Raw genomic sequence first — 26267 nt, 5'->3', positions numbered from 1 at the left:
AGTCACTTACTAGCTGTATCACCTTGGCTAAATCACTTAACTTATGTTTGCCTCATATTCCTAAACTATAAAGTGGAGATAATAAGAGTACCCACCTCCCAAGGTTGTTATGAGTATCAAATGAGACAATAATTGAGAAATAATAGTTATAAGGCAGTTAGCACAGTGCCCAACACAGAGTAGGTACTATGTAAATGCTTATTTCCTTCCCTTCCCTTCCTCACCAGGGACAGGGTGAATAGTGGTAACAGCAGAGCGAATTCATGAAAATCATGCAGTGAGCATAATTCATGAAAATTGAATTGAGCCAGATGACAAGGTGGTTGTAACAAGGAGAGGATAGACAGAATCCAAGATACCAGGATTTTTCACCCATTTGATTGCTCTTGGTCCTCAGTTGGAGTCCATGTTTCTTTACCATGCTTAGAAAAATATGTAAGAGATACAAATGTAGTTAAGTGCACAAAAATAAATATACAAGGTCTACCATGTTAAATTTGCTATATACTTTAAAAAACTAAGTACTAGAATTTTACATGTCATACACAACCCCGTTTTCCTTTTATTTGTTTACGGAAATGTTCATGTTGATGTTTGTCAAGTTTACAGTGATACGTTTGATTTTTTTAAAAAAAGAATATTGTAGGAGAAGGGAATTTCATGAGAATTGTCAATATATTGCCCTACTGGCAGTCCCAAGTTCATTTTTCTTCTTAAAGGTTTTTATGGGCTATTTGCGAGTACTTTATTTGTTGTGCATAACATGCTACAGTGAATATGTCTAAACTTTGAGTCCTTTGTGTCTTCCGCATTTCTTATTGAGTAAAATAAAGACTGTCCATTATCCAATAAGTGTTTGTTACCTTGAGTACTTGTAAAGGACCTGGAGACCCCGTCATTCTTATTTTTGGAAACCTAGGCACAAGCTATTCACACAACTAAATTCAGAGCTTTCTCAATGCATACTTTAGGTGGTTATGGGGAGAATGAGAAAAAGGATAAATGAGAGGTAAAATTAGCTTTTTGAATTGGGTCCAATACCAGACCTAGTCCATGTGAGCCCAGGACTGTCCTCAGCCATGACTTGTACTTGTATAGATATAGATATCTGACTATTTGAGGAAGGAGAGATTTCCCTTAACTAGATGGATCAAGAAAGACTTTCTGTAGCAGGTGGAATATGAGCTGAACCCAGGAGGAAGTGGGGAGAGAGGCATCCAGGTTGAAAGGAGATTAACTTTATTATAATTTTTTATTATATGACCAAATATTATTCCTATATACTCACTTTTCCTGTTGTTTGATTATCATCTCCCTATGTAACATTGTCATCTGCTCATTCTTTAAAAATTTTATTGGAAAGGATGCTTATTTTAAGAGTGATTCCCAGTCTTTTAGGGGATGCCCATTCATCTGACAAACATTTACTGAGTACTTACTACATACATTTGACTGATTAATGTTTTTGTCCCTCCTCAAGTATTATACTTATGTAAGGTAAAGTGAACAAAACAAAGTTGTTTTGAGACTTTTACAGCACCTCTTGAGGTAACTGGAGACACCTTTAGAGTGTCACAAAAACTGGGTTGGAAGGCATTGCTCTTTTGCTTCAGTAACCAAGATCTCCCAAATGCCTCATCTTACAGCTGTTGCAATTTGGGGAATTTACCCATGTCCTCTTAACAGTTGTTAATTTACAGGTCTCAGGCCAAAAAGAATATGGATAAATGAAATGAAAGTACACTCTCCAGGCAAGCCAATTATGCCAAGTGTTGAGTAAGTCAGACATAAAGGAGATGAGTTCAATTGTATGTGTTACCCAAGTAAATCATTGTAACAACCGTAGTCAGGCCTGAAGGGAGAAGGCAAACAAATGATAGACAAAGGAAGGGAAGAGTCACAAAAGGGTCAATCAGAGATACGAGGCCATTCTGGTTTTTTGTGTTTTGTTAATAAAAGCTAAGATTTCTTAGATCAGATCAGAAAAACAATTATTTCCCTCTTTCCATTTATCTTTGTCAAATCTGGAAGGAAAATTTTTAGATTTGTCTTCTTAGTAGGCTTGCTAGAATCACACATTAAAGATAATGGTAGTAGGAGGGGAAGGAAGTGACAACAGTGGCTGGTGTGCCTTGTGAGTTGTAGGGGATGTGTGCATGGTGTAATGATCTGGGACTGAACTGACCTTACATGATAAATATATTATCTTCTCAGAAACAGGGAGTAGGTCATCAGTTTCAGTTATCACATATCATGTAATACTGCAACCTTGTGTCTTTAGTCCTCCCTTCCACATACATACCCAGAAGACTCCATCATCAAAGTTATGCAAGAAAGGTCCAGATAAAGTCATTTACACAGTAGTGTAAATGATTAATGCAATTTAATACTTCTTCTCCCAGACATATGAATAATGGTCAAAGTGCTTATTTGACCGAAAGTCCTTCAAACCAGAGGGTTGATTTTGTTTACAAGATGCATCCAAAGGAATCACCTGACTGTTCAGGTTGTGCTAATATTAGCTAAAAGCCTAACATAAAGGAACTCTTGCTAAGCACAAGGGGCTAGGGCACCCTCCACTCCGTTTCCCTGGGGGACGGAGGGGCTCTCTCTACACTGGACATAGGCAGGCATGTAGGTAGACTGAGCTAAATCCTAGGGGGAGCCTGACCATCTAGGAGGGTCAGATTCCTCATGCTCTTTAGCTTATGTCCCCAACCCCAATCCCCAAGGTAAAAATGAATAAAAAACTTCTACAGTTTAGATTGTGGATCAAATCTGAGGTTTTCCAAAAAGAGGGAGGTAGAAAAGTACCCAATGTACAGTATTAATAAGGCATTTATTAAATAGGCATTTATTTCCTGCACACAAAAGAAACACTTATCACCAAACCTACTCACACAATAGCAAAGTGACAAATCAGGACTCAGTAACTTATTACTACTGTTAGATCACAGGGTGGGAGGTTAACTTGTGAATATCAGAGCATGATACTTTTGTTTTGTGGGACTTCCAAATGGGAATTACAAATTTTATTTTGGCTCTGAATTATCTAAACAACTCCTCATTCATGTCTTGTCAGTGTTCATTTTCTCCAGTGAAGAAATTCTTACCTCCAATGAGCTCCACGTGATGTACCCAGAACCCTTCAGACTAACAAAGTTGCCTCCAAACTTGGATAGGTGAGAGGTCATGTAAATGAAAGAATCCATTTACTAGTGCTACAGATGTTGTTGAGCAGAGGTGTCAATCATGTGGCCTGCAGGCTACCCAAAACACTCCCTAGTGCCAGGCCAGATCAGATTAAAATGTAATTGGGAAATAGTTAACAAAATGAATAAAAATACAATAAACATCCTATTACAATAAAACACACTGGTTATATTAATAGATAATAAAAATAGATAATTTAAAAGCTGTCAATATGCAGCCTGTTGTTCAGTGACCCTTGTTTCTATTTGACTTTGTCACCACTGTTGTAGAGATAGAATTGACAAGATTCCACAAATGATTTGATTGGGGGGGGGGGGCGGGTAAAAGAGAGGGAAAAATCAAGGATAACTCTGAGGTTGAACATCTAGTGTGACTGGAAGGATGTTGATGACCTCAACAATTCTAGTTGTGTGATCCTGAGGATGTTGCTCTGTTTGTCTCAGTATTTCTCAACTGTAAACGTTTCTTAATTCTTTCCTTCCTGATTGACTGTGACCAGCACAGTTCTAGGTATTGAGAAAGATACAAAAGTATAAGACCCACTCTCAGTCTCTCAACTTTAACTCTTTCATAGCTATCATGGATATGTATTATATATACATAATATATACATATGTATCTTATCTCCCCACATAGATTGTAAGCTGCTTGTGGAAGCTACTTTTCTGTACCCCCTTGGTGCCCACCTCAATAAAACCTGAATGAGCCATTAGACTTTGGGGATGTTCTGGTGTTCACCAGAGGGCAGCAGACTGCAGCAGATGCGTTCCAGCCGGCTCGTGGGCAGCCTCTGACGTCGCAGACCCAGTGACATTCCAGCGCTCGGTCGAGGGCAGCGTGGGCACAGCGTCACGCTGCCCTGCCCGTGCGGGAGAGGTCGGGAGGGACTGGGGCAGGGGAGGGAAGCCCTCCTCCGCCTAAGCATGTCCGCAGAGGCTTCCGACACAGAGCCGGCTCTGAGGGCGCTGGTGAGGGAAGCTGAGGTCAGCCTGCTCGAGTGCAAAGTGTGCTTTGAAAAATTCGGCCACCACAAGGCCCGGAGGCCCAGGAATTTGACCTGCGGCCACGTGATCTGCCTGGGCTGTGTGACCGCCCTGGTGCAGCCCCGGAGCCGCACCCTCGAGTGCCCCTTCTGCAGGAAAGCGTGCAAGAGCTCGGAGACCAGTGACTGCTTACCGCTGCTGCAGTTTCTCGAGCTCCTGGGCCCCGCGCTCCGCGCACCCCCATCCGGAGGGGCGGGGGCGACCAGGGCACCGGGGGACCCGGCGGCCAAGGGGGTCCCCGGGGCTCTGAGCTTCAGCCACTCCTTTGGGGGCTGGGGGACCCTGATCAACCCCACCGCGATGGCTTTGTGCCCGAGATCCGGTAGGGTGGTCCTAGTGCACGACGGCAGGAAGCGAGTGAAGGTATTTGACCCAGACGGAGTATGTGCCCACCAGTTTGGAGAAAAGGGAGAGGCCGCCCAGGATGTCCGGTACCCGCTGGGCGTTACCGTTACCCCTGACGGCCACGTGGTCGTCACCGATGCTGGGGACCGCTCGGTGAAAGCGTTTGATTTTTCGGGGCGGAATAAGCTGGTCGTTGGAGGCCGTTTCTCGTTGCCCTGGGGTGTGCAGACCACCCCGCAGAAGGAAATAGTGGTGTCCGATGCGGGGGCAGGCTCGCTCCACCTCTTGGTGCTTGACTTTCAGAAAGGGGAGCTCCGCAGGGCCGACCGGCTCCTGGCCCATCTCTGCAGCCCCCGAGCCCTAGCTGTGTCTCCAGTCAGTGGGGCCATCGCGGTGACGGAGCACCTGCTAGCCCGGGGGGCCTGCCCCGCCAGCACCAGAGTGAAAGTGTTCAGCCCTGGCCTGCAGCTCCTGGGCCAGGTGGACACTTTCGGCCTAAGCCTCTTCATCCCCTCCAAGCTAGATGCCACTGCAGTCACCTTTGACCACCAGGGGAATGTCCTTGTGGCTGATGCAGCTAGCCAAGCTATAGTGTGTTTAGGGAAACCTGGGGAGTTTCCAGTCTTGAAGCCCATCATAACCCAAGGGCTTTCTTACCCTGTGGCACTGACTTACGCAGAAGATAATTCCCTTCTTGTCCTAGACAGCGGTGTCCACGCTGTAAAAGTCTATAAAGCTGACGGCTCGCTCTAGGCAGATGCATGCACATGTGTCTATGTGTAGGTACTCTTATTTTAAAATCTAATTTATTTCAGTTGGATTTCACCAAGAAAAGACTTTAGGGATTTTCCAGAGATGGAAAGAGGAGCTCGTGACTTCATCAAATCCACATAATTGCTTTTCCTCTGATAGTACTCTTGATTAAATTACTATTGATCTTGCATCTTTGAGCAAGAAAAACAAAAGGCTTATTCCAAAAAGGCAGAACTATGTCTTCTCCTTTTGCATTGCACACTATATTTAACAAATAGGTACCAGTTACTTAGTTAGCTGGTGGAAAAGGTCTGAGCTGGCTCCCAGGTGTTCAGATATTGTAGAACTGTGTGGATGTTAGTAACCCTGGACACCTGTGTTAGGATAAAGACACTGCAGTATACAATACTGTGTAACCTTAAGTCACTACATCCTTATGTTAGAGGCATTTAGGCCCAGGGGAAAGTGTTGAAGATGGAAATAGGAATACCTGAATTCAAATCCAGCTTCAGATAGTGACTGGCTCTGTGACACTAGACAAGTTAGGCTCTTCCTGTCTCAGTTTCCTGATCTGCAAAATGGCAGCAGCACCTGTATCCCAGAGTTGTATTGAAGAAACAAATATATTCAGAGTGCTGCAAAAATCTATAAATACTAACTGCTCATTTTTATTATGGTATCCTTGTTATAGAACAATTCATTGTTATTGTGCTACCATTATTATTATAGAATGATTCAGGGATGGAATTCATTCAAAAATAGCATCTTTATTTAGGACTTTGGTTGTTGCTCAGTCCTTTTTTCAGTTGCGTCCAACTCTTTGTGACCCTATTTGGAGTTTTCTTGGCAAAGATACTAGAGTGGTTTTCCATTTCCTTCTCCAGCTCATTTTACAGATGAGGAAATTGAGGTGAACAGGGTTAAATGATTTGTTCAGGGTCATACAGCTAGTAAGTGTCTGAGGTCAGATTTGAACTCAAGAAGATGAGTCTTCCTGATTTCAGGACCCACACCCTATTTATTGTACCACCTATCTGCTCCTATCTGGGACTTTACATAGTTGTTGTTTTGGTTTTTTTTTTAAAGCACTTGCTCACAGCAACACTGTAAGACAGTGGGTCTTAATCTTTTTTTGGGGGGGGGGGGGATCATAGATACACCAGATTTGGAGAGGTCTGGTGAAATCTATGGACTCTTCTCAAATTGTTTCTAAATGCAAAATATAAAAGACATAGGATTATAAAAGAAATCAATTATGTTGAAATAGAGTTATCAAAAAAAATTTTTTTAAACAAGTTCGTGGACTCCAGGTTAAGAACCTCTGCTATAAGGCAAGTATTACTATCCCCATTTTCCAATTGAAGAAACAGTGACTCAGACAAATTATAATTTGCCACTGTGACATATCTGTTAAATGTCAAAGCAAGCCAAGTTTCCTGGCATCAAATCCAGGGCTCTCTCCATTACACCATGTTCCCTGTTTACATGGTTGGATATATTTGACTTGACCAAATGAAATATGTGGAATCCTGAAACAATTTATGAGGGAGGTTTACTCTATGTGATTTGAAACTTGTTCTATTTATTGCAAAATTCTCAAAAAGCTACACCCTTTATCTTAAACAAGTATCTAGCACTGTTTTAGGCACTCAATAAATGCTCAATGAATTGATTCAAAGTCTGGACTAACTAATTCTAATTCTGCAAAAGGAGAATAATAATGAACTATTTAACTGAAGCCTGACTGTGAATGGAGTGGAAATTTCAAGTCTATTTTCAGTAAACTTATGAGGGAGCTATATGACTGTGTGAAGGGCTCCAGTGACAAGAAATGAAGGAATAGTAAAAGCAAGGAGATTCTTAAGATGTTTTCTCAGGAGCACTTACTTTAGAGGAGAAAAATTGCTTTTTCCTCTCCACCAGGTATACTTCAAGCATTCTCCAGTTTAGGAATGAGATAAATTTCAAAGGATTGCTTATTATTTAGAATAAGTTTTCTCATAGAAACAATGTTATAGGAAGTGATTAAGTTCTCAGGCTAGCCCAGAAAGATCTACTTAATTGATAATATATTTCTAATAATATTATTTCAGCTATACTTAATCACTCTATATGGAAAACCTCGTTCTGCATTTCATCTGAGGTTGCCAGGAGCAGCACTCAGCCCCCTTGGTGACATCTGATGGCAGAAGTTTCCTTTAGGTGAGGGGAAGGGGAAAGCAAAGGACCAAGAGGAGTCACTAACTTATTAACCTTTCTATATCAGATTAAGAGGAAATATCTCTCAATCTAGACAGCATCTGCAGATGCAGATGTTCTGGACCTGAGAACAGAAACCCCATAGAGGGTTGGGAAGTGTACAGGCTCCCAATTCCATCTTCCTTGCTTCTCTCATCTAAGTATGGATCATACATAAATCAGGAGAGGGACTGGTCTTAGGACTTCATTGTAATAAGTAATTCCTAGGTAAGGAAAATGCCTCTGTCAATATGGATTGCCTCTTCTGCAGCTGTAGCCTTAGAGAAATGACTGAAGCACTGAGAGAATCACACAAACAAACTGTGTCAGAGGTGGGATTGAACTCAAGGCTTCCTGGCTTGGAGGACAGTTTTCAAACCTATGTGTATTTCCCTCATTCACAGGTTGAGTGTTCATAATTTAGGAATTGTCTCCACTGGTCTTTGAATTCCACATCAGAGCCTTTTCTTCAAAAACAGTTTAATTCTAATAGTCACAGTAAGGGAAAGTTGCACATCAGGATCAGTAAAGAAAATGGGCAAACTCTAGTGATTTTCTTTTTATTATAAATGGTGCTATCTTTGACTAGGAAGATGATTTGTGTATATTTGTGTTTACATGTAAACATTTTTAAAAGGAAATAAACAAGGTATTGCTTATTATTGTGGGGACTGTATGCCATGAGAAGTAGGAGATTTCTTAGAGTTATAACTATAGTGGGGCAATTTTTTCTCAGGGCACTGAAATATAGAGGGCTCAAACATCTTAAAACATTGTGCATTTTAAAGATTTGTTACATTTACATTTGCACAGTTCTTTCAATCCTTAGGCAGTATAGAAACTACTTAGAAAGAATAATTAATTAAACTAGAAAACTGCCAGATGCCACACCCTTCATTCTTAAACAATCTTACCTCCTTCCTAGACAGTAGCTGCTCAATATAATGAGATCCTTATTTCCCCTCCATAGGCAGTTTTTCATAGATCTTCCATTCCGTAGGCAGAGATCTTGCCTCCTCCCAACATGGGACCAGCCAGTGTCAAGAGTGCCCCACCATCCACCATGTGGAGCTGATTTGAGAGCACAGTTAGCGATGGGAGCATCCCTAGTTGTTAGAGTGCTAGTTATGGCTCTGAAGATTATGCCAGAAATTCTGTGTTAGGAATGCTTGACATGTCATTAGCTGTTATCTTTCCAGGACAAGCTGACAGAGTTCAGGATAGGGCTCATATATTAAGGAACCTCCGACTCAAAGGAACATTTAAGCAGCTAGATGATGCAGTTGGTAGAGCAATGAGCCTGGAATCAGGAAGACAGAATTTCAAATCTGGCCTCAAACATGTCCTAGCTATGTGACTGTGGGTAAGTCACTTAACCTGTGTTTGCCTGAGGTTCTTTAACTGTACAATGGGGATAATAAAAGCATCTCCCTTCCTGGGCTGTTGTGAGGTAATATTTGTAAAGTGCCTAGCACAGAATAAACTCTGTATTATTACTTAATTCAGCCTTCCCATTTTATAGATGAACAAACCAGGAAGGTGAAATAATTTGCCCAAGGATACAAAGGTAGTAAGTGGTAGGCCTAGAATTGACCCTCCATCTATGGATTCTAATTCTAGTGTTCTTCCTACTTTGTCTCATTACCTGGAATAGGTCAAAGTTGCGCTAAAAAGGCATAAAGGCTGATTCAATAGCATAGGGAATCATTGTGGAAACAGGGAGTTTCCAAGGTAAAGCTCCAAAGGACTGGGATCATTTCCCCAGTAACATGAGGGTATGTATTATGTTGTATCATTGCCCAAGGCACTCACCACCTGTGGAGTTATTAAATATTTTTCATCAACATTGTTTATTTTTATTACCTTCATTTCAGAATATGTCCTCCCCATAGAAAGTTATTCCTTAAAACAACGAGGGAGGGAGAAGAATGTTAGCAAAATCAACTTGCTTCAATAGTGTATGTAATATTTGACATCCATTCTGGCTCTGCCTCTTTAAGGAGAGAGGAAAATGAATTTTTTCCACTCTCCTCCAGAGCTAAGCTCCTTAGTCATTATAATTTAATGGTTCCACAGGATTCAACTTCTTTTTTCTTTTCATCTGCACTATTATACTCATTGTGTAGGATACTTTTCCTGGTTCTACTTACTTCACTATGCATTTGCTGATATAAGACTTTCCATGGAAGATGGTGGAGTAGAAAGACACACATATGCTAGCTCTGAAACCCACAGCCCATAAAATTCCTGTAAAGAAGAACTCCCAACAAATCCTGGAGCAGCAGAAGCCACAGAACAACGGAGCGGGGGAGATTTCTGTTCCAGAGAGCCCTGAAAAACTGACCCGAAAGGTCTATCGCGCCCTGGACCCAGAGCGGAGCCCAGCCCTGCCTTGGCCACGCAGCACTGAGAGGAGCAGACCTGAGCAGGCTTCAGGGATGGAATCTCCAGCAGCTGCACAGGTCCCTCCACCCACAGGTGCCGAAGGTCAGTGAAACGGTCTCTTTGGCTAGTCGAGAGGGCAGTGAGGTGTCCCCATAACTCAGGCCCCCTCAGGAGGCAGCAGCAGGGGTAGCAGTGGACAGGGGCTCCCAAAGCAGGCAGGAGCTCGGATCCATTGTTGAAGGTCTCAGCATAAACCCCCTGAGGGAACTGAGCCCATGTGGTGGCCCTGCCCCCACCTGAGCACCTGAACTTAATCTCACACTGAATAGCAGCCCTGCCCCCACCAAAAGCCCTGAGACTGGGAAGCAGCATTTGAATCTCAGACCCCAAGCACTAGCTGGGTGGATCTGGAGGCCAGGTGGGTGTGGAGAGGAAACTCAGAAGTCAAGTCACTGGCTGGGAAAATACCCAGAAAAGAGGGAAAAAAAATAAGACCATAGAAAGTTACTTTCTTGGGGAACAGATATCTCCTCCCATCCTTTCAGATGAGGAAGAACAATGCTTACCATCAGGGAAAGACATAGAAGTCAAGGCTTCTGTATCCCACACATCCAAAATAAATATTCCTGGGCTCAGGCCATGGAAGAGCTCAAAAAGGATTTTGAAAATCAAGTAAGAGAGGTGGAGGAAAAATTGGGAAGAGAAATGAGAGAGATGCAAGAAAATCATAAAAAGCAAGTCAACAGCTTGCTAAAGGAGACCCCAAAAAATGCTGAAGAAAGTAGCACCTTGAAAAATAGGCTAACTCAATTGGCAAAAGAGATTCAAAAAGCCAATGAGGAGAAGAATGCTTTCAAAAGCAGAATTAGCCAAATGGAAAAGGAGGTCCAAAAGCTCACTGAAGAAAATAGTTCTTTCAAAATTAGAATGGAACAGATGGAGGCTAATGACTTTATGAGAAACCAAGAAATCACAAAACAAAACCAAAAGAATGAAAAAATGGAAGATAATGTGAAATATCTCATTGGAAGAACAACTGACCTGGAAAATAGATCCAGGAGAGACAATTTAAAAATTATTGGACTGCCTGAAAGCCATGATCAGAAAAAGAGCCTAGACATCATCTTTCATGAAATTCTCAAGGAAAACTGCCCTGAGATTCCAGAACCAGAGGGCAAAATAAGTATCCAAGGAATCCACAGATCATCTCTTGAAAGAGATCCAAACATTGTGGCCAAATTCCAGAGTTCCCTGGTCAAGAAGAAAATATTGCAAGCAGCTAGAAAGAAACAATTCCAATATTGTGGAAATGCAATCAGGATAACACAAGATCTAGCAGCTTCTACATTAAGGGATCGAAGGGTGTGGAATAGGATATTCCAGAAGTCAAAGGAACTAGGACTAAAACCAAGAATCACCTACCCAGCAAAACTGAGTATAATACTTCAGGGGAAAAAAATGGTCTTTTAATGAAATCAAGGACTTTCAAGCATTCTTGATGAAAAGACCAGAGCTGAAAAGAAAATTTGACTTTCAAACACAAGAAAGAAAAGAAGCATGAAAAGGTAAACAGCAAAGAGAAGTCATAAGGGACTTACTAAAGTGGAACTGTTTACATTCCTACATGGAAATACAATATTTGTAACTCTTGAAACTTTTCAGTATCTGGGTAGTTGGTGGGATTACACACACACACACACACACACACACACACACACACACAGCACAGAGTGAATGGAATAGGATGGGATCGTATCTTTAAAAAAAATGAAATTAAGCAGTGAGAGAGAAATATATTGGGAGGAGAAAGGGAGAAATGGAATGGGGCAAATTATCTCTCATAAAAGAGGCAAGCAAAAGACAGTGGAGGGAAAAAGAGGGGAGGTGAGAGAAAAACATGAAGTTTACTCTCATCACACTTGACTCAAGGAAGGAACAAAATACACACTCATTTTGGTATGAAAACCTATCTTACAATACAGGAAAGTGGGGGAGAAGGGGATAAGCAGGGTTGGGGGGATGATGGAAGGGAGGACAATGGAAGGAGAGAGCAATCTGAAGTCAACACTCTTGGGGAGGGACAGGATCAAAAGAGAGAACAGAAGCAATGGGGGGCAGGACAGGATGGAGGGAAATATAGTTAGTCTTACACAACATGACTATTATGGAAGTCATTTGCAATACTACACAGATATGGCCTATATTGAATTGCTTGCTTTCCCAAAGAGAATGGGTGGGGAGGGAGGGATGAAGAGAAGTTGGAACTCAAAGTTATAGGAACAACTGTCTAGTATTGTTCTTGCTGCTAGGAAGTAAGAAATACAAGTAATGGGGTACAGAAAGTTATCTGGCCCTACGGGACAAAAGAGAATATAGGGACAAGGGAAGGGAGGGATGATAGAAGAGAGGGCAGATTGGTGATAGGGGCAATTAGAATGCTTGGTGTTTTGGGGTGGTGGGAGGGGACAAATGGGGAGAAAATTTGGAACCCAAAATTTTGTGAAAATTAATGTTAAAAGTTAAATAAATAAATTTTTAAAAAAGACTTTCCATGCTTCTTTGAAATCTTCATAATCACCATTTTTACAATGCTAAATAATACTCTATTCCATTCATTTACCAAAATTTGCTAGGCATTCCCCAATTGATAGAAGGTACTTTGTTTCCAGTTCTTTGTTCCCACACAAAGCACTGTGTATTTTAAAAACTAATTAATTTTCCCGCTTGAAAAGGTAGCGTGTGTGTTTATCCTTCACTGCTGAAGAAGACCATGCCATCAGAGAAATAATGACAGGACTTGCACTTGACTTTGTTTTTTGAGTGAGGGAGGGCTGTGCAGGTCACTAGCCTCACTTCTCCTTCAGAGCCATCTGGATCCAGTGACCAGATATTCATCAGGATGACTGGAGATGACCCAGGATGAGGCAATTGGGGTTAAGTGACTTGCCCAAGGTCACACAGCTAGTGAGTGTCAAGTGTCTGAGGTGAGATTTGAACTCAGGTCCTCCTGACTCCTACACTGGTGCTCTATCCACTGCACCACCTAGCTGCCCACACCTTGAAAAGGTAAAATATTGGGAACAGCTTCATTCTGTACTTTACCTAGACAGAATAGAAGAAATAATCCAGGAAAGAAATAAAGAAGAAAAGGGATTCTGAGAAAGAAGAGGAGAATTGTAACCAGTCTGAAGGTTGGCTAGTATAGGAACATGACTCAGAGAAGAAGAGTCTTCCTATTCGTATGGCTAATTGATAATGCATTTTTTTTCTGTTTTGTAGATATAAATATCATAAAAATTTATAAACTGAGCAAACCTTTTGATCACTCTCTACTTCTGCTGATAAACTTGTGAATGAATAGCACCACAGGAAAAAAAAATGAAATCTAAATCTGGTGATATCCTGGTGAAGAAACTAAAATATGATAGCATGGATAATGTTTGTAGACTATTGGAAATGAATCGTTTGCTCACCAGGTGTGGAAGGACAGAAATTGGGAGGTTTTTGGACCAATGAATAGATTAATAAACATATTAAGTGCCTACTATGTACCAGACAGAACAAATATATGCTCCTACCAGAGGAAGGAAGAACAAGAGATTTTCCCAACTGATCAAGAGGGTTTAAGCTGTAATTTATGAGGAATGGATAAAAATGCCCATGTAAAACTTTAGGACCAGATACAATGAAGGACAACAGGCATAACTGAGATAGAAAATGAATATCAAATAAAAGTCCCATAATTCTCAGAAAAGAATAAGAAAAAAGTTCAAAGCAACAACTGAAGTATATTTGTATTACCAGTTTTTAGAATAAAAGTGAATAAACAAAGTGAACTTGACTGAGGAAAAATGTATTCCAGGGTACTGAAAGAATGTATATCCATGAGGACACCAATGTCCATAATCTGAGGAATTACTGAGAGAGGTGTCAAAAGACTTGAGACAGATGAGTATGGCCCTGATTTTCAAAACAGAGTAAAATAAAATTGATTCTGCAAACTATAAAGTATACTTGTAGCAAAATACTAGAGTACTTATTCCTCCTGATCCCAGTCTATCTGTTTTAAGTTTCCAACTTAAGTCCTCCCTGAATTGCTCTGACTCTGATATCAACCAGATCTTTGATCCTCTTATTCTAGTACTTATTTCTGGACTTTTTGATTATTTCATCTGTGTGCTGTGACTTTGGAAGGGTCTCCCACCGTATCCAGGGTCATCTACAGTTGTCTTGACCTATGTCTTGCTACTGGGCTCCAGTGACTCTGAAGGAGACAGTGAGACTGATGACTTTGCACAGCCCTCATTTAAATCCATTTCACTTGTAAGTCAAGACATCACCCTCCTGATGTCAGTGGTCCTCTTCGAGAATGAAGGACAAACAACATTTGGTGGCTTTGGAATCCCCAGCTTGTGCCTTGAATTCATTCACTCTCATCTGTTTGGTCTCATCTCTTCAGTGCCCTGATACCTTCCCCTTATTTCAGTTGAACTTTCTAGTACTTACTTCAGTTATTTCAACCAATACCATCATGGACTTACCGATCAGCCTGAGAATGGCCTCCATTGGTACCTACTAGTGAGAACTCTGAGCTTCAATTCAATTAAACATTTATTAAGTACTTACTATGTGTAAGTCCTCTAGCCTTCCAGCTCATTTCTTGTTATTCTCATTCCTGTGCCTTGGGTGAAGAGAGTAGGAGGGAAAGCTAATCTACTTGATGACAGAATTAAGATTCAAAAATATTTCAACAGACAGGAAGGAGGGGCTGAAACTAAAAAGATAAATTTCAAAGGAGTAAACATAAAATCCCATACTAAGGTTCAAAAAAATTAACTTTGTTTGATATTGGAGATTTGGCTCCCCAGCAATTCCTTCAGGGGAAAAAAAACCAAAGGCTTTTCAAAAGCTCCATATAGATCAAGTGTGATGTGTGTAACTGCTACCACAACCTCAAGGTTAATAGAAGCAAGTATCCAAATCAAGCTATGTGCCTGTTGGATTCTATCTGGAGTAGCATATTCAGTTTTATTGAAGGTGCCATATTTAAGAAGAGACTTTGAGAGGCTTTAGGAGCATCACCAGAATGGTGAAGACGCTGAAATAGAGACCATTTCAGAGGAAGAAACCCTGAAGGAAGGAACTAGGGATGTTTAGTCTGGAGAAGAGAACTATAGTTTGTTTGTTTTTGGCAGGGGATTGAGGAATGGGATGGGAGTGGACACAGCTGTTATCTTCCAAAACTTCAGGTGCTATTTTCAGGAACAGGAATTAGATGTATTTTGTGGATCTCCAAAGGAATAAAACAGAATTGGACATTGCAAAGCATAAGTTTCGAAGTAATATGAGAAAATCTTCCTAACAATTAAAACCATTTTAAACAGGAATGTATTGCCTTGTAAAACAATGAGTTCCCTCTCAAAGAATGCCTTCAGAGGGAGGTTACCTGCTCTATAAAAGATTCCTGAATTGGCTGGAAGCTTGGAAAACTGATGAATGAGGTCTTCTCCTTCTCCTTCTTCTCCTCCTCCTTCTCCTCCTCCTTCTTCTCCTCATCCTCCTCGTCCTCCTCCTCGTCCTCCTCCTCGTCCTCGTCCTCGTCCTCGTCTTCCTCCTCCTCCTCCTCCTCCTCCTCCTCCTCCTCCTCCTCTTCTTCTTCTTCTTCTTCTTCTTCTTCTTCTTCTTCTTCTTCTTCTCCTTCTTCTTCTTCCTCTTCTATGATTCTGTGATTCTAACTGAACTGGCTTGTTTTTCCTTTGTTTAAAGAACTCCTATCTCATGAACTGTGGGGTGATCTTTTTCTAGAAATACTTAAAGTCATATTTGGACAAACAAGCTTAAAATATGAGAAGAAAAGCATTTGTGTAGAGATAGAATTTATTGTAGTTTTTATCAGTTCTTTCTCTGGAAACAGATTGCATCTTCCTTCCTTCCTTGTAGCTAATCTGGGCATTTATAATATTCAAAATGACGTAGTTGTCCAAAGATGTTCTTAAAACAATACTGTCATTACTGTATACAGTGTTCTCTTAATTCTGTTCATTTTGCTCTTCATTATTTTGTTCAAGTCTTTCCAAGTTTTTCTACAATCATTGAGCTCATCATTTCTTATAGCACAGTAGTATTACATCATAAACCATAACTTGTTCAGCCATTTCCAATTGCTAAGCATCCCAGCAATTTTCAGTTCTTCGCCAACCCAAAGAGAGCTGCTATAAATATTTTAGAACATATAGGTTCTTTTCCTTTTTCCCCAGTCATTTTTGAAAATAGACGTAGTAGTGGTATTGTTGGGTCAAAGGCAGTTTAATAACTCCTGGAGCTTCATTCCAGGTTGCTCTCCAAAATGACTGGATCAGCTCGCAGTTTCACCAACAGTGAATTAGTGGGGAAAAAAAAATAACTTATTGGTTTGTTTCTTCTCTCCCGTCCTTACATTTTATTTTGTTGTGTTGTGTTTTGTTTTGTTTTAGAGGTGACTGAAGAGAGAAATCCCTTGATTTTCCTTAAGTTTCCCAGGTCTCATCTGAATTACTTTATTTATGCAATTACTTTGTAAATTACAGTTGAAGCTGTCCTTCAAAAATTGCTGTTGTGTCAGGATTTTTTTTTGTTTTCCTACTAAGAATCAATCTCTGTATGGAATAAGAAGTAAGCATTCTGTTTCTTCTCAAGCACTAAAGCTCATTTGACTAAAAAGTTGAGGGAACAAAGTTTGAAAAGCAAGGTAGTTCGTATGGATTTAAAATACTGGTTCAATTCGAATCGAGTAGATAGCATACAGTCACCTGGACTGGAATTTAAACTAAACAATCTTCTTTACCAGAGAAGATTGATTTGGATGACTGAATTGGAGAAAGACCTCTATACCTTTTAGGGATTTTTCTCTGTTGCAAACTATTGAGTGCATTCACTGCTGACTGCTAAATAACTAAGCCTCATTGGATTTGCTCTGCCTCAGTTCCTTCATCTTAACTATAAAGGGGCTCAATTAGAAAATCTATAAGGTTCCCTTTCACTCTGAAATTCACTGTTTCTGTGATCCAAAATGCTCACTTAAAACATTCCAGTGAGAGTGACCATTTTGGCAAAAGGCCAGCATATTTCGAAGTTAGTCCAGGGAATTCCAAGGTCTCTTTACTGAATTTTTATTTAACTCTCTGACCCCCAGATTGGATATTTTTAACTCTCAGAAAAATAAGGTGATGTGCTAGCTTTTTATAGGATATGTCTCAGCTGACAGGTAGCATAGCTTTGTTGATGGAGTGCTGGACTTGGGGTCACAAGACCACATCTAGCACTTACTGGCAGTATGTTGGTCATATCGCTTATCTTTTCTAAGGCTCAGACAACTGCAACTTGGCAGCCCCCAAAGCGAATTCAGTCTCAAGCTGCATTAAAAGAGGGGTGGAGCTTCCATGAATAAGGAGGTGATTGTCTTTCTGGAATTTCCCCTAGTTAAATCACATCTGAAGTTTTGTGTTCAGCTCTGAATGCTAATAGTTTAGAAAGGACATTGATAAAGTGGACAGCATCAGAGAACAACCAAGATGGGGAAGGGTTTTTAGTCTGTTCCTTAAGAGAAAGGCTGGAGTGGGGAATAGTTAACTTGGAGAAGAAAAGACTCATGGAGGCTGTGATATCCGTGTTCAAATATTTGAAAGGTTTCTATAATGAATTGGAATGAAATTTATTTTGTTCAAATATTTGAAAGATTTCTACAATGAAGAGGAATTAAATTTATGCTGTTTGGCGCCAGAGGAAAACTTGTTTGTGGATGTCAGACTTTATTAGAGATGTTTAGTAGAAATATTTTTCTCAATTTGCAGCTTTTTTTTCAGATTCTAGCTGTATTAATTTTATTTATGCAAAAGTTTATTAATTTTCTGAATAGCTAGGATCAGTTTTGTCTTGTATCTTCTGTCTTCTTATAATATAACTCTGTTCTCCAATTTTTAAACAGCGTATTTTTGGGGGGAATTTAGACCATTTATCCATTTGGAATTTACTCTGGTCTGTAAATAAGATCTAAATCTATTCTGGGTTTTATAGTCTAACCCTATTTTCCATCAAGCTATTTTCCATTTTTGGCAGCAGAAATGCTTATCAATTAGAGTCACTTCCTTATTAGTCTGTGTACTTAGATTTATCAAATACTAGAATGCTACATGGGGCAGCTAGGTGGCACAGTGGATAGAGCACTCAGGCCTAGAATCAGGAAGACTGGTTTCAAATCTGGCCTCAGACATTTGCTAGCTGTGTGACCCTGAGCAAGTCACTTAACCCTGTTTGCCTCATTTTCCTCATCTGTAAAATGAACTGGAGAAGGAAATGGCAAACCACTCCAGTATCTTTGCCAAGGAAACCCCAAAAGGGGTCATGAAGTATCAGACTTGATTGAAAATAACTGAACAGCCATACCAAGCCCTTTTCTTCTTGCTCCACTCCCCCCAGGATTTGCCATGATATTCTTGATCTTACTCCTCTATCTTGTCTAATTCTATATTCAGAATAGCAAGCTTATGAAAGTGCTAGAGGAAAACCTACCAAAATCTGGCAAGTAAACCTTGACTGTTTTGGTTTCACTGTTCACTGTTTTGCTTCACAAAGCCCAGCTCTGGCAAGTGTGAAGGTTATCCTGGATCTTGAAAGCACAGGAAGCCTGTGAAAAATGTAGAGAATGTAAAACGGGCCTGCACAACATACGAGCAGGCTGCAATGGCCCATGGGCCATATATTGTGCAGACCCGGTCTAAAACATTTATTTAATTGTTGGTACTATTTGAGGCTCTTGTTTCTTTGACCTGGACTCTTGGTATAGCCATTTAATTGGTCTTCCTGCGTCCAGTCTTTCCCCTCTCTAATTCATCCTTCACACACCAAGGTGATAAAAATATGAACTCCTTCCCTTGATAGTTAAAGCCCTTCATGATATGTTTCCAGTCTACCTTTCCAGGCTTAGTGTATGTTACTGTCCTTTACATATTATGTGATGTAGCAAAATTGGCCTGCTTGCTCCCTCCCATACATAGTACTCCATTTCCCATATCTATGTCTTTACATAGGTTGTCCACCATACCTGGCATGTATTTCATCTTCATCTTTGCTGCATTGAATACCTACCTGATACCACCTTATCACACCTGTCAGATTGGCTAACATAACAAAACAGAAAAATGATAAACATTGGAGAAGATGTGGGAAAATTGGAACATTAGTGCATTGTTGATAGAGATGTGAACTGATCCAGTCATTCTGGAGAACAATTTGGAACAAAGGGCTATCAAACTATGCATACCCTTTGACCCAGTGATATCACTTCTATCCCAAAGAGATCATAAAAATGAGAAAAGGACCCACATGTACAAAAAATATTTGTAGCAGCTCTTTTTGTGGTAGCAAAGAATTGGAAATTGAGAGGATACCCATTAATTGGGGAATGGCTGAACAAGTTGTGATATATGAATGTAATGGAATACTATTGCACTATAAGAAATGATGAAATTGGTGGACTTCAGAGAGGCCTGGAAAGACTTATATGAACTGACACTGAGTGAAGTGAGCAGAACCAGGAGAACATAGTACACAGTTACAGCCACACTGTATATTGACTGACTTTGAGAGACTTAGTTCTTCTCAACAATGCAAGGATGAAAGACAACTTCAAAAGACCCACAATGGAAAATGCTGTCCACGTCCAGAGAAAGAATTTGGAGTGTGAATGCAGATGGAAGCATACACACTATTTGCTCTCCTTTTTGTTCTGTTTTGTTTCTTTCTCATGGTTCCTCCTATTAGTTCCAATTCTTCTTTACGTCATGATTAATGTGAAAATATGTTTAATATGAATGTATAAATACAGCCTATATAAGATTGCATGATGTCTTGGGGAGGGGGATGGAGAAAGAGGAGAGTAAATTTAAAACTCAAAATTTTATGGATGTGAATGCTGAAAACTATAAATAAATAAATAAATGGAGGAAAAATAATACCTACCAGAGAGAAAGTTATTCTCATTTTACAATGGAAGAAGTGAGGCAGATGGCATGTTTGCACAATGGAGTGAAGCAGAGCTGTACTTGTTCGGATGCTTTTTCGCAGATTAGGGATAATGGCTGAACTAAACATCAGGATTTACAGGCTTTTTTGGAGAGAGTAGAAAGTGAATCACCCTCTGGGTTCTTTCCACTATTGTTCTCCCTGCTATGACCCAGTCAGGTCATAGTGAACCTGGAGTGCCCTGGAGCCAGGGCTGACCTTAGAGGCAGAAGGAACAGTTTAGTTTTTCTTTTCTTTCTTTTTTATTTAGTGTAGGGGAGGGTGAAGGAGAAAAAAGGGAAATGTTTGATAATTGAAAAAAAATTTAAAGAATATATTTGCTTAGTATCTTGTAAATCTAATAAAAAGATAACTGCTTAGTTTTGCTTCACAAAACAAACCAAACAAGTAGAGAAATAATGGACTGAGTGTGCTTGGAGCAGAGCTAAAAACTGGCCTTCTTTAAAACATTTCCTCTCACCTGCCTAGGTTAGTGTCCTGCCCCACCCCCACTTCCATTTCTGTTACCCTACTTGCTTGCTTTAGAAACTAAGTGTTTTAATTGACTTTAAGGGGCTGTTTGGAAGAGTTATGGATTGCAAAGGATCTCAATTATTATCTAATTTACCCATTACTGTACCCCAGGCTTTTTGAGGGTATGGAACATTTTGTTGTTTAGTTGTTTTCAATTGTGTCCAACTCTTCATGACCTCATTTGGAGTTTTCTTGGCAAAGATGCTGAAATGCTTTGCCATTTCCTTCTCCAGCTCATTTTACAGATGAGGGAATTGAGGCAAACAGGGTTAAGTGACTTACCCAAGATCACACAACTAGTAAGTGTCTAAGGCCAGACTTGAACTCAGAGAGATGGGTCTTCTCGATTTTAGGCCCAGCGTTCTATTCATTGCACCACCTAGTGGTCCAAGAACGGGTAATAATGGTTCACATTTACATCAACAGTTTGCAAACAAGAGTGGAAAGGTGGGTGATACCTTAACCACCCTGAGGGGAAAAAAAGTGAGAGCATAATAGTAGACTTAATCCTTTTAGCTCCACACTCAAGTTTAGAAACTAAGTCTTAGAATTCTAAATCTGGTTCTTTCTTCTTACTGACTCTCAGTAAATTCTAAAAAATGGCAAACAAAAGAAAGATTTAGAGTCTAGGGACTTTATCCACATATGAAGTCACACGTGGACAGTTCTAGGCAGTTGAAGACAGTCTGGGAGCATTTGGGTCTAGGAGGGCGAAAGGGTCAACAAGTAGTATCCTTGAAGGAAGGGCTGGAGTACAAATTTGTAGTACTTCACAACTTTGACTAGGATCAATCACCAAAAGTAAGAGATCTAAAGTTTTCTAATGGATACACATTAACAACTGACTGAGAAGCAGCTTAGTGCAGTCCATAAGAAAAATGGTTTTAGAGTCTGGAAGATCCCGGTAAAAGTCCAGCCTCTAACACGTACTGGATCTTTGACCTTTGGCAACCTCTTGATATTCCAGCAGCTCCAAGATTATAAGATGCACCGAAGGTGTATTAGTAGAGAAAGTTCCTTACCAGGAGCTCCCTACACTCATGAGATCACAGAAATGAAAATAAAGCAAATGACCTTGACATTTATGTAGCATTTGATACACATTGCCAAATGTGAGCCCCACAGCATATCTGAAGGAGGGTTACTACAGGGAAGGGGAAAAGGAATAAGCTTTTATATAGTACCTAGTATGTGCCAAGCCCTGTGCTGAGCAGTTTACAGTAAGTTATTCTCATTTTACAATGGAAGAAAATGAGGCAGATGGCATGTTTGCACAATGGAGTGAAGCAGAGCTGTACTTGTTCCCATGATTTTTTGCAATGTTGATGTTTTCAGCAATGTTACAGGACAAAAATGGCATCAAGGTCAGCTACTGTACTGATGATAAATCATTTAGCTTGAAAAGGCTAATTTACAAAGCAGAATTGCCATAGCTCGAAAGGAGTGAGCATCATAAGATAGGCAAATTTAGAGACCTCTCTATTCCAAATGTTCATATAGACTATTTGTGCCCTACCTGTAGTTGAGCCTTCTGAGCTTGTATCGGTCTGATTAGCCACAGCTAGATACAGGGTACATGGACTTTGACATAATGATGTCCTTTTGGTCCTCTTCAAATATGAAGGACAACAACCAACCATTATTATCATCATCTTTATTTCACAGATCAAGGAACTAAGAACACAAAGTTTGTGACGAGCCTATGGTCACATAACTGGTAAGTATTTTAAAAAATTTAAATAATATTTTACTTTTCCCCAATTACATATAAAGAAAAATTTTTAACATTCTTTTTTAGAGGACAAGGGAAATGCCCCTTTATTTTTACCTATTCAGCCTCTTTGTGTACCCCTCCCAATATAACCTGCCACATATTCAAGACAATACTCAAACCTATGATGACATTTTACGTAATGCTTTTACATCTGGACCAGTTCTTTATTTTTTTTATTTTGTTTTATTTACCGCATTAAAATAAAATGCAGAGAGTACCATATTTAGCAGTGACCCAACCAAAGTGATGCATCTTGCTGCTGATAACATATAAATGAAGAACCAGGAAAAGCAGGTGCAGAAGAAATGACTAATAATTAGTGAACACAGGCTGTGTTTGAGATAAATCTGAGCTTCCTCAAAAGGAGGCTGTGTGCACCTGCTGTGTCATGCAATTTAACATTAATTTTTTAAAAAAGTTTTTGAGTTCCAAATTTTCTCTCTCCCTCTCTTCTCTCCCCCTTCCTGAGACAGTAAGTAATTTGATATAGGTTATACATGTGTGAATCATGCAAAACATATTCATATTAGTCATTTTGTGCAAGAAAATAAACAAAAAAGAAGGAAAAAAGAAAGGAAAGAAGAAAGGAAAGATGGAAGGAGGGAAGGATGAAAGAAAGGAAGGAAGGAAGAAATAGTGTGCTTCAGTCTATATTCAGATGACAATTTTTTTCTCTGAAAAAATAGCATTTTTCATCATGAATTTTTTGGAATTGTCTTGAATCATTCATCGTATTGCTGAAAACAGAAAAGTCATTCACTGTTGATCTTTGTACAGTGTTCCTGTTACTGTGTATAATGTTCTCCTGGTTCTGCTTACTGACTTTGCATCAATTTTGTGTAAGCCTTTTCAGGTTTTTCTGAAATCAGCCTGCTCACCATTTTAAAAAAATTGTATAATATGATTTTCCATTACAATCACATACTACAACTTACTCAGACACTCCCCAACTGGTGGACATCCCTTCAATTTCCAATTCTTAGCTACCATAAAAAGAACTGCTATAAATGCTTTCATATAAATAGGTCTTTTTCCTTCGTATTTGATCTCTATGGGATACAGACCTAGTAGTGGTATTGTTGGATCAAAGAATATACACAGTTTTATGACTGGTAAGTATTAAGAAGTAGGCTATGGACCAGGCATTTTTGACTCTATAGGAAGCTAGCCACTATAGCACACAACTGACCTAAGGTTTTATTTAAAACGGTTAACCTTATTCCTCTTAACCTTAACTACCAGATCTAAACACAGTGACAGACTTCTGGAGGGGAGGGGAGAGAAATGAGAACAAGAGGAAGGCTACAAGAAATTACAGGCCAAGTAGAACATCTTTGAAAGTTACGTAATGAATTTATTGCAAGTTTAAAAAGAAAAGCAAGCTCTGTTTAATAGAGACCCACAGTTTTATGAACCATCCTCTTTTCTTGTTCCACAATGATGGAAAATTCATTTTATTGGGCATTTCTTAAGTTTGGCATAATAACAGAATGAATGGATGAATGAAATTTAAGAAATAGAGGGAGAGTCAGTGAGGAGGAGAAGCGGTCTGTACAGCGTTGTAGAACTGAAGCAAAATTGGAGAACATAGGAAAGAAAAGGAATATAGCCATGGTTAGGGGCAGATGGATCTGATTCAATGAAACCATAGAGCAAACTGCATCAAAATTCAGAACAAGCAGGCAAGAAAGGACCAGCATGAAAGGAGGCCCTGTGGTATCATGGGAAGGAAGAGTCAGAACAGATCTGGGCTCTGATTCTGAGTTGCTTAATCTTTGAACCTCAATTTCCTCATCTGTAAAATTAGAGTAACATTTTGCCACCCACCTCAAAAAACTGCTATTAGGATTGATCAATCAATCAAGAAACATTTATTAAACAACTACCATGCACCAGGCACTGTGTAAGATATTGGGGATAGAAAAATAAAAGCAAAACAGTCTGCCCTCAAGGAGCTTGAAATCTAATGGGGCAGAGAACATGCATACATATATCATAATATATAGTATATAATATATTATATCATATATCATAATGTGTAATATATAAAAATAAAGATCAGATAATACTTTGAGTGAGAGGCATTAGCTGCTGGGATGAGGAGAGGCCTCAGATAGAAGGTAGCATTTGAACTGACTTTTGAAGGAAATAACAGCTCTAAGAGGCAGAGGTGAGGAGGGAGTACATTCCATGCATGGAGGAAAGCCTGTAAAAAGGGATGGAAATGGGAATTGGTGTGTAATTTGTGAGGTCCATTGGCTGGAACAAAGAATACATGAAATGAAATAATGTATAGTAAATCTGGAATGGTTGGTTGGAACTAGGTTGATAAGGTATCTAAATGCTAATGCAGGCATTTATATTTAATTCTAGATGTAATAGGGAGCCACTGGAATTTACTGAGTAGAAGAGTGACAGGAAGAACTGTGTTTTAGGAAAATCATTTTGTCAGTTATGTGGAAGATGAGTAGAAAAAGCTAAAGATTTGGGATCGGAAAATCATGAGAGGGTATTTCAATAGTCTAGGCTAGAGGTGATAAGAGCATGAACCAAAGTAGGTGGCTGGATCGGCAGAGAAAAGGGTACAGATGAGGGAGATGTGGAGGCAGAAGTGATGAGATTTGGCAACTGACTGGATTTGGTGAGGAGGAGAGCAGTGGAGAAGGAGGAGGTAAGGATAATTACAAGATTTTGGACTTGGATGGCTCAGAAGAATGTCAGCATCTTCAATAGAAATGGGGAAGTTTGAAAGAAGGATGAGTTTGGAAGAAAAGACTGGGTTCTGTTCTGGAAATGTTGAGTTTGAGATACCTCTGGGATATCCAATAGGTGGTGAGCAATTAGAGATATGGGACTGAAGCTCAGGTAAGAGACTGGATAGATTCAACAAAGTAATCTTGGTTACAAAAGGGAGAAAATCAGTTCTCACATATTAGCTATAACCCTTCATGGAAAGGAAGGCTAAGCTAACCTACTTGACAGAGACAACTGAAAATTCTTGGCGCCATAATCAAAATACTTTCCACTCCAGTTTCTTCGCATCAGCCCATTTGTGAAGCTTAGCCCATTGGCTTGCGCTTGAGCTGGGCATTCTCAATCCATCCAGAAACCCAACTCTTCAAAATATTTTATTTCCATTTCCAAATCAAAGACTCAGATGCCTACCATAATTGTTGACACTGTTCAGTGGACACATTATATATACAAGTCTTAAAGCTTAAGCAGAACACAGTATTTGTAGACATCAGCAGAAAGAAAGATTGGAACATCCTTAAACCTGGCAAGCTGTTACAAGTCAAAGCAGTGATTAGAATTCTGATATACATCACTAAGCATTCGTAATCCTTCCATATCTGCCTATCTTGATAACTTTGATGAAAATAATAAATTTTGATTCACATTCAAACACTGTTAGCTCTAAACTCAGGACTGTATTTCTTTCTCTCTTAATTCAAGTTCAAATGATTATTCAATGATAATTCAAATGATTAGTAGTGTTGACAAGATAGTCAAACTTGAAGAACTAGTTCCAGGTTGAGAAGTTGGCATGTTTACAATTTTTTATCTTCTCAAATAATTTAACTCTTTTATTGCAGGTGCAGAGGATAAAATACCGGGCTTGGAATCGAGAAGACTCATCTTCCTGAGTTCAAATCCAGCCTCAAACACTTATTAGCTGTGTGACCCTAGACAAGTCGCCTAACACTGTTTACCTTAGTTTCTTCATCTGTAAAATGGACTGGAGAAGAAAATGGCAAACCACTCCAGTATTTTTGCCAAGAAAATGCCAAATGGGGTCACAAAGAGTTGGATACTACTGTAACAACTCAACGACCACAACAATGTAGATGCTAAAATGAGTAAAATCACTATGAGAAAATTAGGGAATATTGCTGCTAAAAGGAATCTCAAGGATATGCTTTCCTCTTATCTTGCTTTTCTCA

The 26267-nt window shown here is 39.7% G+C and overlaps 2 protein-coding genes across 2 annotated transcripts in view; both read left to right on the top strand.

Moving 5' to 3' along the window:
- Nucleotides 1–25947, top strand: part of TPMT (thiopurine S-methyltransferase) — a 71776-nt gene extending 45829 nt beyond the window's left edge. Inside the window, exons 9-10 of the mRNA XM_072603939.1 lie at nt 22215–22266; nt 25920–25947. Of these exons, the coding sequence (XP_072460040.1) occupies nt 22215–22266; nt 25920–25932 (65 nt within the window). The 3' untranslated portion in view covers nt 25933–25947. The remainder of the gene's footprint in view (nt 1–22214; nt 22267–25919) is intronic.
- On the top strand, nt 3570–7026 carry NHLRC1 (NHL repeat containing E3 ubiquitin protein ligase 1). Its single transcript, XM_072603932.1, has one exon. It carries the CDS (start codon nt 4137–4139, stop codon nt 5352–5354), a length of 1218 nt encoding a protein of 405 aa, XP_072460033.1. The 5' UTR covers nt 3570–4136; the 3' UTR covers nt 5355–7026.
- Nucleotides 25948–26267: the final 320 nt, after the last annotated feature.

This window comes from Notamacropus eugenii, chromosome 4, assembly GCF_028372415.1.
Source record: "Notamacropus eugenii isolate mMacEug1 chromosome 4, mMacEug1.pri_v2, whole genome shotgun sequence".
Taxonomy (NCBI): Eukaryota; Metazoa; Chordata; class Mammalia; order Diprotodontia; family Macropodidae; genus Notamacropus; species Notamacropus eugenii.
This window is presented reverse-complemented; position numbering and strand designations above follow the sequence as displayed.